We start from the raw sequence: 11,719 nt of genomic DNA, 5'->3' as shown, positions 1-11,719 counted from the left end.
CTGTATATGATTCTTCGGAGATTTAAATCTCTTAATATTTCAAAATAAAACCTGAATAAAAAAACTAAAGAATAAAAGTTGTTTGATGTTTATGTACACTATGTAGTACTAGGCTATATGTTATTTTTAAGAATATAGAAGTTTTACTTACTATGAAGCGTGTTTAAGCAGAGTGATTTTCTGTATTAAGCACAAATGTGTGCTCGTTTCCAAACGTCCTATAACCTCAAGTTCATTTCGAGTCTGATTTAGAGTCGAAGTGGGTGAGAGCAAGGCTGCTCCAGGGGTTGCACCCCAAGAAAAGATGGGAAACTTGGATGAAAGACATGCCAGCGCATGCAACTTGTAAAACTGTTTGGAATAGTTGTCAGTTTCTTGTCGTTCTCTTAGAAGCTGGAGAGACTGACAGCACGGTAGATTTCTTCTCTTCATAAAACCCATGTTAAACCCGTGTAATGTCCTATGTTTAATCCATTCCTAGATTTACAGTGAGCGCGTAAAGGGATCTTCTTGCGCGTTACACAACTTTTGGAGGCGCTCCATCAAGAAGAAGAAATCATCACTGGAACAACACGCACGTGGATTCTTTGCTTTCTTTTTTTAATCGTTGGAGATGTTCGGGCACGATATCTGCCTCGTGTCCGCGTTGCTGGCGGCTGCCGGTGCTGTCTTACCGGCTCTGCTGTTGCTTGTGGTTTCGCGGCTGCTGTGGGAGATCAGGTGGAGCATCACCCGGGATCGGACGTGTAAACTCCCACTGCCGCAGGGCTCCATGGGCTGGCCGCTGGTCGGAGAAACTTTTCATTGGCTTATCCAGGTAAGACTTGTCGCATAAATAAAATTATATCTATTTCTCTCAATTCTTTTTGCTCTTATTTTTTATTTTTCGATCATGGATTTCATAGGCTTTGTTCCTTCTATTAACCTATAAAAGTAACACTTAGTAGGATTCTAATAGGCCTAGTTATATAAAACATTGTAATTTTATATTATTAGAATGTATTAGAAGTAAAAAAAAAAAAAAAAATAGTTATGAATTAGTTAGGCTATAGCCTATATTTAACAATGTAATATGTATGCCTAAGGGAAAAAAACTGTTAAAATCAGTTCTCGAATTATTTCGGCGGGGTCTTTGGCTAAATAAGTCTGTAATTTTATTTACTCGTTCGTTTTGCGAAAAGTGTTTTTGGCTCCCCCAGAGCATTTAACAAAATGTAAACAATGCATTTTAAACAATAGGGCTATACTAACGTTTTTCTTTTATATATAATGTTTAGATCTATAATAATGAGTAGCCTATATAAAATTACAAACTTCTCAATGACCCCGTTGAAATAAATCGAGAACTGATTTTTAACCCTTTTTTTTAGGCCTATTACATTGTTAAGTATATATACTACCCAATTCATAACTAATTTTTTTATTCATTTTTTTTATTTAATTTTATTTTTATTTTTTATTGACGACCACAGACTGCAAAGAAGCACATGTCAATATGGTTACCACTGCACGCAAAGCCGATTTTCATTACGAGTATAAATATTTAGCGCACTCTGACGCACTTTTGTGGTAAGTTCTTTTAAAATACTGTGAAGCGTAGCTATGAAAACAACACATGAAGCCCCCTGGCTGAATTTATGTTAGTAACCTATTAAAAGCCATTTCATTTATGAGGATAGAGTCGACTTCCACTGCAAACCACCACATTTAACGTTATTTAGATTTCATATGAGTTATTTTTTATTCCTGTTATCATTTATGTAGATTAGAGTGCTCTGTGTTGCATTTTATGTTATTTTGCTAATATTTTTGCATTACCTTTAGTGTTAAGCAATGTTTAATGCTTTCTCAATGAAGTATGATGCATATGAGCTAGTTCCTCCGCTGGCCTAATGTACAAATCCACAAGGGGAATTATTCTCTGCACGTGTGAACTTGATGAGGGTGTAATTCTTCACTGTGTTTAAAACAGACGTTTTCACCTTGATTTCACGCACAGTGGCAGAACTGATCAATCCATTGCAGAAGAAACAAATAATAAAATAAATAAATAAATAAAATTGCTAGATGTAGGCCTGGAAAGTTAATAAAATAGTATGGAATTTTCTATATATTTTTTTGCAGTTATTGTCAACTCTATAAATAATTTTAAAAATACTTATAGTTACAAATGATTGGAAAAGGTTTTGAAATGAATTGGTAGTGGGGACCTGGGGTATTGCAAAAAAGATTTTACATGAAACTCTGTTGTGATGTAACAGGGCTCCAGCTTTCACATCTCCAGACGAGAGAAACACGGAAATGTTTTTAAAACTCACCTTTTGGGTAAACCCCTCATCCGAGTGACCGGTGCAGAAAACATCCGTAAGATTCTGCTGGGTGAACACACGCTGGTGTGCACGCAGTGGCCCCAGAGCACACGCATCATCCTGGGGCCCAACACTCTGGTAAACTCAGTTGGTGACCTGCACAAGAGAAAAAGAAAAGTAAGTTTATCTGAAATGCATGCACCCTGAAAGACTTGTTGTTTGAATGTCTCAATAAAAAAAGCATCTGATCGAATATATTATCCCCAATAATTGCTTATTTCTCCTATAAATAACCCTGTAAAGATGAACGCTTTACTGTTTTCTTTAGGCTCACAAAAATGAATATTTCATTTCCAGCCATTAATGTTGTAATGAATAGTTCAGCATTTGATCAATACCATTTTGTTTTCTATTCGCTTCCTAGATCCTTGCAAAAGTGTTTAGCCGTGGAGCGCTGGAGGCCTATCTGTCACATCTTCAAGATGTCGTCAAGTCTGAAATTGCCAAGTGGTGCACCGAGACCGTGTCTGTGGATGTTTACACCGCAGCCAAGTCACTCACTTTCCGCATCGCAGTGCGAGTCCTGCTCGGCCTGCGCCTGGAGGAGCAGCAAATCACTTCTCTCTCCAAAACCTTTGAACAGCTCATGAACAATCTCTTTTCTCTTCCTATTGACACCCCCATAAGTGGCCTGCGCAAGGTGAGAATAAGTCCAGTTCTGATCTTTCTTCCACAGGCTAATAGTCACATTGTCTCACATCTTGAGCAAACAAAATTAAGTAAATTTCCAAGTCACTAGATGAATGTCTAAATCTTGGATACTTTCGAGAACTTTAATTCATGAACATAATCTATTGTTTTGTTGTAGGGAATCAGGGCGCGTGAGATTCTGCACTCTGCCATGGAGAAGATCATAGAGGAGAAACTGAAAAAGCAGCAAACCAGTGATTATTGTGACGCTTTTGACTATATGCTGAGCAGTGCGAAGGAAGATGACTACGAGCTTACAATGCAAGAACTCAAGGTAAACCTTAGAAGGCCAAATCCAAATTTATTATGTGCTATCTTTGTACTATTACCTAGCTTTAATTTTTTATTTTATTTTGCAGAATTATATTTTGCGTCCATCACTGATGATGATCCCATGACAATGTTTTGATCCAATTACATTATTTTATTTATTTATTTATTTATTTATTTATTTATTTATGCCTACATCCACAGACACATACACATATATATGTGTAAAACCACCAGCCAAAAGTTTGCAGTAATTAAGATTTTTTTTTTAATGTTTTTGAAAGAACGCTCTTCCATGGTGGCATTTATTTGATAAAATATGCAGCAAAACAGTAATACTGAAATTATTATTATATATATATATATATATATAAATAAATTAATACCTTTATTCAAAAATGCACTAAACTGATCAAAAGTGACAGTAAAGACATTTATAATGTGACAAAAGATTTATATTACAAATAAATGCTGTTCTTTTGAACTTTCTATTCATCAGAGAATTCTGAAAAATGTATTAAGTTTTTCAAAAAAATATAAAGCAGCAAAAAACTTTTCAGCTTTGATAATAATAATAACCATTATTATATATAAGTTTATATTACTGTTTTTACTGTATTTTTGAGCAAATAAATGTGGCCTTGGTGAGCATTTGATAAAATTTAAAAAAATTCAAAAATATTACAAATTTGTGATTATTCCAAACTTTTGTGCTTTAGTGAGTATATGTATATATGCGAAATAAATATCTATTCTAATTGTTAATTGTTTGAATTTCATTTTTGTCATTCGATTTCATTTGAATTCATGTTTGCTAATTAAATAAATCAAAATGCATTTGGAAACCGCAGTAGAGTTGATCTTCGCTGCTCACTCTACTACTGCCAGTGCATCAACATCCCTCATCCTGCAGCTGCTGCGTCATCCAGATGTGAGTGAGCGCGCTAGAGCAGAGCTGGAAAGCGAGGGGTTGATCGGCGACGTGCACGGATACTGCCGCTCTCGTTGCCATGGGAACATCATCAGTGAGGAAAGCAATGCTGCTGAGAAGAGTACCAGTGAGTGGAGATCAGTGATGAATAAAACAACATGTTTTGAAGCAGGGGACAAGGAAGAGGGGCATCGCTCTTGGACACACGTCCCTTACCTGAGTTTAGAGAAACTGAATCAACTTTCTTACCTGGACTGTGTGGTCAGAGAGGTGCTTCGGTTCCTCCCACCGGTGTCTGGGGGATACAGGACAGTTCTGCAAACATTTGAATTAAACGTAAGTGGTTTTATTTTGTTTTGGTTTTTGTATTTGTATTTTTCAGTGATGCATTATAAAATTGATATAGTGTTAAAAATAATAATAATCAGATGTTGCTGATGAAAAAGCAAGGATTCAGTATTTTCTAAACATTTTTATTCACTAAAATGGTCTAAAATAATTAAGTGATCTTGTCAGTAACATTTTATTTTAGAAACGTTACTATATAAATATATATTCTGCATTATAAAATTATAAAATTACAATAATAACAAAATACAAATCTAACACTAAAATTAAATAAAAAATATATATACAAAAACACTTATAAAAAAATAATATTCATTATATATATACAAAAATCCTGATATAATTTGAATAAAAATACAAATAATAATAATAGTAGTAACAATAATAAGATGCTACTGATGAAAAAACATGGAGACATTTTTTAAAAAATGTTTTTTACACACTGAACACAAAAATTGTGTAAAAAAAAAACAGTTTAAGATGACATAAATTTTATTTTTATAATTACTTTTTTATATTTTGAGGTCTCAGAAAGGTCTAGAAGGCAGTGTGCTCTAATGTAATAATTCCTATATTGTGCATCTGCAGGGTTATCAGATCCCGAAGGGCTGGAGCATCATGTACAGCATCCGTGACACGCATGAGACAGCAGAAGCATATCAGAACCCTGAGCTCTTCGACCCGGACAGGTTCTGCACGGATCGAAACGAGAGCAAAACCGACCGCTTCAGTTACGTCCCTTTCGGAGGCGGTGTGAGGAGGTGCATTGGCCGAGAGCTAGCTTTGATTGTGCTGAAAACTCTTGCAGTGGAGTTGCTTGCCACAGTGGATTGCACTTTGGCGACAGAAACATATCCAAGGATGCAGACGGTGCCAATCGTGCATCCTGTCAATGGATTGCACGTGTTTTTTAACTACAGAACCCACGGAGTTGAGAGAAACCGGAGGGAGTCCACACATATATAGACAAAAAAAAAAAAAAAAAAAACTTCATTTAGACACTGTACAACATAGAACGCCAACACAAAGACATCAACTTGCTTTTGAGAATCATGTACAATCATGCAGTTTCATTTCTGATGTTTATGTAAAGCAGAACATCTGGAAATGGATGAAATTATTAACTTGACCCATTCATTAGATAATGCAAAGTCTTGAAATCTTGTTTTTAGTGAATTTGTGAAAAGGGTAAATATCCACTAGAATGCATGAAAAAGTTACTTAAGCCGGTGTAAAAGCCTGTTAGGTTTGAATAAGCAAGCCATTTGGATGTGCATGAGGGGCGTCTAAAAAATAGAAGAGAAATGCATTTAAATTCATTTATTCTTTCATCTCAGCCTTGTATGTGATACATGAACAAAACCTGTTTTTGTTTTATGAAATGAAGTAGCAACACAAATAAGCTCTATTTATATTTTTTCTGAATGGTCTTTTAATGAAAATAGCTCACTAAATAAAAAATAATATCACGCCACTTTCAAATTTCTAGGCCGCTGTACTATTAAAATGACCAGTTATCTATAAGTGCTGTCCTTGCGGCTCTGTACTCTAGTACTTACAGAAGTTTCATATTGCTTTAAACCATGTAGATAGGTGACTAATGCATAGTTATTTGTGTTTATCATGAATGTAAGCTGTGAAAAATGATCCTTGCGCTGTGAACTGGGGGATCAGTTTAAATACAGGGAAGGAGAAAACAAGCAGCACTTTTTCTCCAAATTAGGAGTATATGTTTATACATGTTGTGTCAGTACTTGTAATACTTGTAATTACCGTGCTAATGCTTGTCTTGTGGAGTAGCGCTCATGTTAATTTTATATCTTTTATGGTATCTATTCTGAAATGTGCATTTGGAGCTCTGGTATAGTGTTTAAAGATGTCTCTGTTCAATAAAGAGATTTGATGTTTTTATTTGCACATTGTTGAGCATGAACATTGTGTTTGGGATCAGTGAGTTACATATATGTGTGTGTGTGAGTGAGAGAGAGAGAGAACATTTATGGGTGTGTGTGTGTTAATTAATGTGTGTGTGTGTGTGTGTGTTTGTGTCAGTAAGATATAAAGAGAGAGAGAGAGAACATATAACATAACTTACACTCCCGTTCAAAAGGTTGGGGTCAGGAAGATTTTACTTTTAATATTATTATTTTTAGGATGCATTCAATAGATCAAATGTGACAGTAAAGACCTTTATCATGTTATAAATTAATGTTTAAAAATTTCTATTCATCAAATACTGAAAAATAATGTATCATGGTTTCCAGAAAAATATCAGGGAGTTTTCGACACTGAACTAATAAAAAGAAATGTTTATTGATCAGTAAATCAGTATATTAGAATGATTTCTGAAGGGTCATGTGACACTAATGACTGCTGAAAATCACAGGATTGAATTATATTTAAAAATAAATTACAATAGAAAACTGTTTTTTATTGTAGTAATATTTAACAATATTACTGTTTTTAATGGAGACTTGATTAGAATAAGAGGTTTCTATATTTCATACATTGGGGTTTATAAAACATATCTTGCTACTGTATGTTACTGCAATTTTTACTGAGTAAAGGTCTCATTTTGTCTCAACAAGCATTGAGATGTTTATCATGAAACTCTAGAATGTGAAGGAAAAGACCGTAGTGTTTAGATAAAACAGGGCTATGCCTGAATCGACCAGCAGACATGCAGCCTGTCTTATCAATACAAACTGTTTGAAAGATTTTCAGTTCACTGAGAAAAAAAGGAAGCAGCTTTCACACATGTATGGACATAAAACTGACAAAAGAATCTGTCATGGACTGACACACACACACACACACACACACACACCCTTAAGACTAGCAGCCGAAGGGCACACAGACATACCAGATGAAGAGCATACAGTGTGCTTCAGTGGCAAGGGTGCAAGCTATATTCGAGAGGATGAGAGTGGTTAGAGAGGTAGGATAAAGAAAGGTTATAGTTAAGAAGAAATAGATGGAAAAAGATGCAGGAAGTGTCATGAAACCCTAAGGAATCATGTGACTTGTGACTCTATTGTGAACTTGACCTTGATCATATAAAAATAAAAGGGGGAAAAGGGCAATATATACAAATATATGTACAAAGACAAATAAATTAGCAAAACAAAAACTAAATTTGTTTCTGCTCTGCTGAAGAAGTCAATGTTATCAGTCGTCTTTCTTTCCCTTTCAGCTTGTTTGGCCTAACAAATAAATTTCCTTTGAAATCCATGCTGTGTCATCCTATTTCCCTCTTTATTGTTCCATCGTGCCCTTGGGGCAGGATCATAGTTCAGCTGAACTTCTGAACCGGATTACTTTTTGTGTATGTGTGTATGCATAATGTCACACCTTCAATCATCTGACTGACAGCGGGATAAACAGCATGATTTGTAAGTGCCAAATGACTTAAACACACTACAAAGGTTACTATCAGCCATCCTAACTTACCTACTCTAAATATGGGCTGGTGAAGAGATAAATGTCAAAATCTGACTGTTATATTCTGAATGGTCTTTGTGCTAAATAAACCCATTCAAGCATGAACGTCATCAGCTAGAGGTAACGTGAATTGTTTGTAAGGGATCGGTCATGGTGGAAGCAGTGTGTGATGTGTCATGACCTCTGTTGGCAGAATCAGTGTGTGCTGGAATGCAGAAGCAGCAGCTGGTGTCTACACTGTAATTACCCCACAGCACAAATGCTTCCTGACCCACACACACATACTCACACCACCCCTCTGTAGTCAGAGTTCACAAAACAAGGGCAAAGGTAAGTGAACACACATTTCTACACATTAGCTGCACATCCTTAATCATTCAGTGTAGGCCTATGTATTATTTTATAAATAAACCAACTAGACAGACAGACAGACGGATTATACATTTAGAAATAATAAACGATAGATAGATGGATGGATGGATGGATGGATGGATGGATTACCGAAGACATGCGTCCCGTGAACTTCACCTCAGAAGGCGCCTTGGATCGAGCCAGAGAGAGTCAAGTGTGCGGAAAAGCGGTGCCTGCCATTGCGCGGGAGTTAGTCTAGGAAGAAGAAGACGCACGAGATGCAGGACTGTCCGATGAAAATGCAGTGACTCTGGACTCATTCTCTAACGTCCCATTAGAGTGGAACGGTGTCTGGTGACACATTCAGCCTTCGTAAGAATGAGGATATCACTTCGACATATGACTTCTACAGCTTACTGCAACTTCAAATAACCGGCCATCACATTAATTCCTGTTGTTCTTTGGAACATAATCATCTTCACCTCAGGTGCACATGTCATTGCCTACTGTACTTTCCTTAAGGGGAATATTCATTCATGAGAAAAATATGAGGGAAAATATCCAGCCGACTGTGACGGGACTTGCTGTTAACCTGAGTTGACTGAATCTGAGTTATACAGAAATTCTCCCCACAGCCTTTGGGTGAATCACAGTGAATCACAAATGGCAGTGCTGCATTCTTAAAGTCATTCATCGGACACAGATACAGAAGTTGGGTGGGTTTTCAGGCTTCAATAACAGTGATTGACATGCTTTAATAAAGAAGAATCAGCGCAACAATAATGCTACACCCACTGTCAGCACATCTGCATAAGCTTTTGATGCAGCAAAAATGTGTATGAATGAATAGGTTCAGCTCGACTGAGTGTCTACAAATATTCAGGGAGGACTTGGTGGAGTTTCATGGGTAAATGCACTTTTTAGAGCTAAAATCGAATGGGATTATATATACAGTACAGTGGATTCTCAATTCACAAATCTGTCATCGGTCTTGATGGTTACTAGTGATACTGTCACATAATTATAAAAAATCTTTTCAAATGTCATTCAGAATAGCTTGGCTAACTGCATTCGTTTACTTTGGGTTACATGTTTTTGCATCTGCATGTTTTACTAAATAATATTTCCATAATTTCCATTCAACTATTCAACATCTGAATCATCACTTCTCTGGAAAAAAAAATAAAAAAAAAAAGTTGCATGAAAGCAAAAGCCACATCTTGGATCATAAAAAAAGCACATAACAGGAGGTCCCAACCTTTTTTGTCCATTACATCCCAATGGTCTTAATATAGACGTGTCCAGTCCTCCTGGAGGGGCACTTTCTTGTGGAGCTTTGAGCCAACTTTTTCCAGCACACCTGTCTGGAAGGTTCTAGCGACCTTGGATGCCTTGATTAGCAGGTTCAGATGTTAATTAGGGTTACAGATAGCCTAAATCAGGCAGGAAGGCGGTCCTCCAGGATCAAGGTTGGAAATCTCCTAATCTTTTAATTATTTAATTAATTTACTTGAAGTACATCCTGAGATTTTTGGTGTTGTTGTAACTTTTCAATTTAATTTATATTTACATAATTTATATATTAACTTTATGTATATTGTAAATGTAAATATGTAAAAAAGCATAATAATAAAAGGCAATATTTGCCATTCATCCACGACCATCACCTCATGTTGCAGCATGATAATGCACGGCCCCATGTTGCAAGGATCTGTACACAATTCCTGGAAGCTAAAAACATCCCAGTTCTTGCATGGGCAGCACACTCACCGGACACGTCACCCATTGAGCATGTTTGGGATGCTCTGGATTGGCGTATACGACAGCATGTTCCAGTTCCTGCCAATATCCAGCAACTTCACACAGCCATTGAAGAGGAGTGGACCAACATTCCACAGGCCACAATCAACAACCTGATCAACTCTATGCAAAGGAGATGTGTTGAACTGCCTGAGGCAAATGGTGGTCACACCAGATACTGACTGGTTTTCGAACACCCCCCAAAAACAAAAGTGTTGCGTTTATAATTTTGTTCATTGTAGATATACAGACAGACATACAGACAGACAGACAGATAGAAAAGTATTTTAAAATGTACACATTTTAAAAAATATTTTTAGTTTTTTTTGTCATTTATATATTTATTTATGTTTAAAAGGGGTCATGTAATGCGATTTCAAGTCTTCCTTTTCCTTTTTGGAGTGATATACAAGCTATTCGTGAATAGACAAGATCCCTTAAGTTGCAAAGACTAAAGTCTCAAACCTAAAGAGATATTCTTTAGGTTAAAGTTAAGACTCGTCCACGCCCTCCGAAAACGCCTCATTTAAACGCGCCCCCGCATGTCTAGTCATGATGTGGGAAGATTTGCATAATGCCACCCAAATGTTCACGCAAAAAAAGAAGGCGTAACTTTATTGTTGCTGCCACCACCGCCGCCATGTTGTGAAGACGCTGTGTGTTTCGTTTTCAAAAACGAAAATGCTGTGTTTGGTCTTCCAAAAGAGGAAACGATTAGAAATCAGTGGTTAAGTTGTATTTACAACACTGTTCCAGAACATTTCAACCCCAAAATATTCAACTGCATGCTGCGCATTTTGTGGACGATTGTTTCCTGATCCTGGTAGAGTAGACTACAATGCCGGCTGTTCTGACTCACAGTCTGTAAGTTTTGACAATTCAAACGAGAGTTTTGACGTAAATCAATTCTTGATTTTATGGCATTTCACAAAACGTCCCAACTTTTATGGAATTGGGGTTTTAAAAATTCGAGATGCAACGCAACATACAAAAACACATTATATGTCATTATAATCCATAATTATGTCCCCACTTAATGCAACAAATGCCTCATTTATAATGAGTTTTATAGGTTTTGTGTGGTCGCACCCACACAAACAACACAGCAAATCAAAACGCACAACATTTCCGTCACACACTTGAAGCATTCGGCCAATCACAACGCACTGAATAGCTGGCCAATCAGAGCACACCTCACTTTTCAGAAAGATGAGCTTTGTAAAAATTGACGAGTTTCAGAAAGGCGGGGCATAGAGGAGAAACAATAATGTACAGTATGTGGAAAATAATGTGTTTTTTGGACCTTGTTTTTTGGTTTAAGGTTAAAAAAACACATTATTTTCCACATACTGTACATTATTGTTTCTCCTCCATGCCCCGCCTTCTGAAACAATTTTCACAAGGCTCATCTCTCTGAAAAGCGAGGTGTGCTGTGATTGGCCAGCTATCCAGCATGCTGTGATTGGCCGAATGCCTCAAGCATGAGACGGAAATGTTACGCCTCTTAACATATTGTGAA

General features: G+C 36.6%; 1 protein-coding gene and 1 long non-coding RNA gene across 3 annotated transcripts in view; one reads left to right on the top strand and one right to left on the bottom strand.

Moving 5' to 3' along the window:
• The window catches only part of LOC122148144, a 17,642-nt gene extending 7,794 nt beyond the window's left edge, over nucleotides 1–9,848 (bottom strand). The window contains exons 1-4 of one of the 2 annotated variants that reach the window (XR_006162116.1): nucleotides 9,659–9,848; nucleotides 4,510–4,575; nucleotides 2,319–2,465; nucleotides 680–784 (exon numbers count right to left, since the gene is read on the bottom strand). This is a non-coding gene — a long non-coding RNA (uncharacterized LOC122148144). Of the gene's footprint in view, nucleotides 1–679; nucleotides 785–2,318; nucleotides 2,466–4,509; nucleotides 4,576–9,658 lie in introns of those variants that run through there. The other variant, XR_006162117.1, reaches the window with a different exon arrangement.
• On the top strand, nucleotides 614–6,525 carry LOC109085356 (cytochrome P450 26B1-like). Its single transcript, XM_042773832.1, has 6 exons — nucleotides 614–817; nucleotides 2,262–2,486; nucleotides 2,734–3,009; nucleotides 3,178–3,333; nucleotides 4,171–4,596; nucleotides 5,197–6,525. The coding sequence occupies exons 1-6, from the start codon at nucleotides 614–616 to the stop codon at nucleotides 5,572–5,574; spliced, it is 1,665 nt and encodes a 554-aa protein (XP_042629766.1). The 3' UTR covers nucleotides 5,575–6,525.
• Nucleotides 9,849–11,719: the final 1,871 nt, after the last annotated feature.

Source organism: Cyprinus carpio, chromosome A17 (genome assembly GCF_018340385.1).
Source record: "Cyprinus carpio isolate SPL01 chromosome A17, ASM1834038v1, whole genome shotgun sequence".
NCBI classification, from domain to species: Eukaryota; Metazoa; Chordata; class Actinopteri; order Cypriniformes; family Cyprinidae; genus Cyprinus; species Cyprinus carpio.
This window is presented reverse-complemented; position numbering and strand designations above follow the sequence as displayed.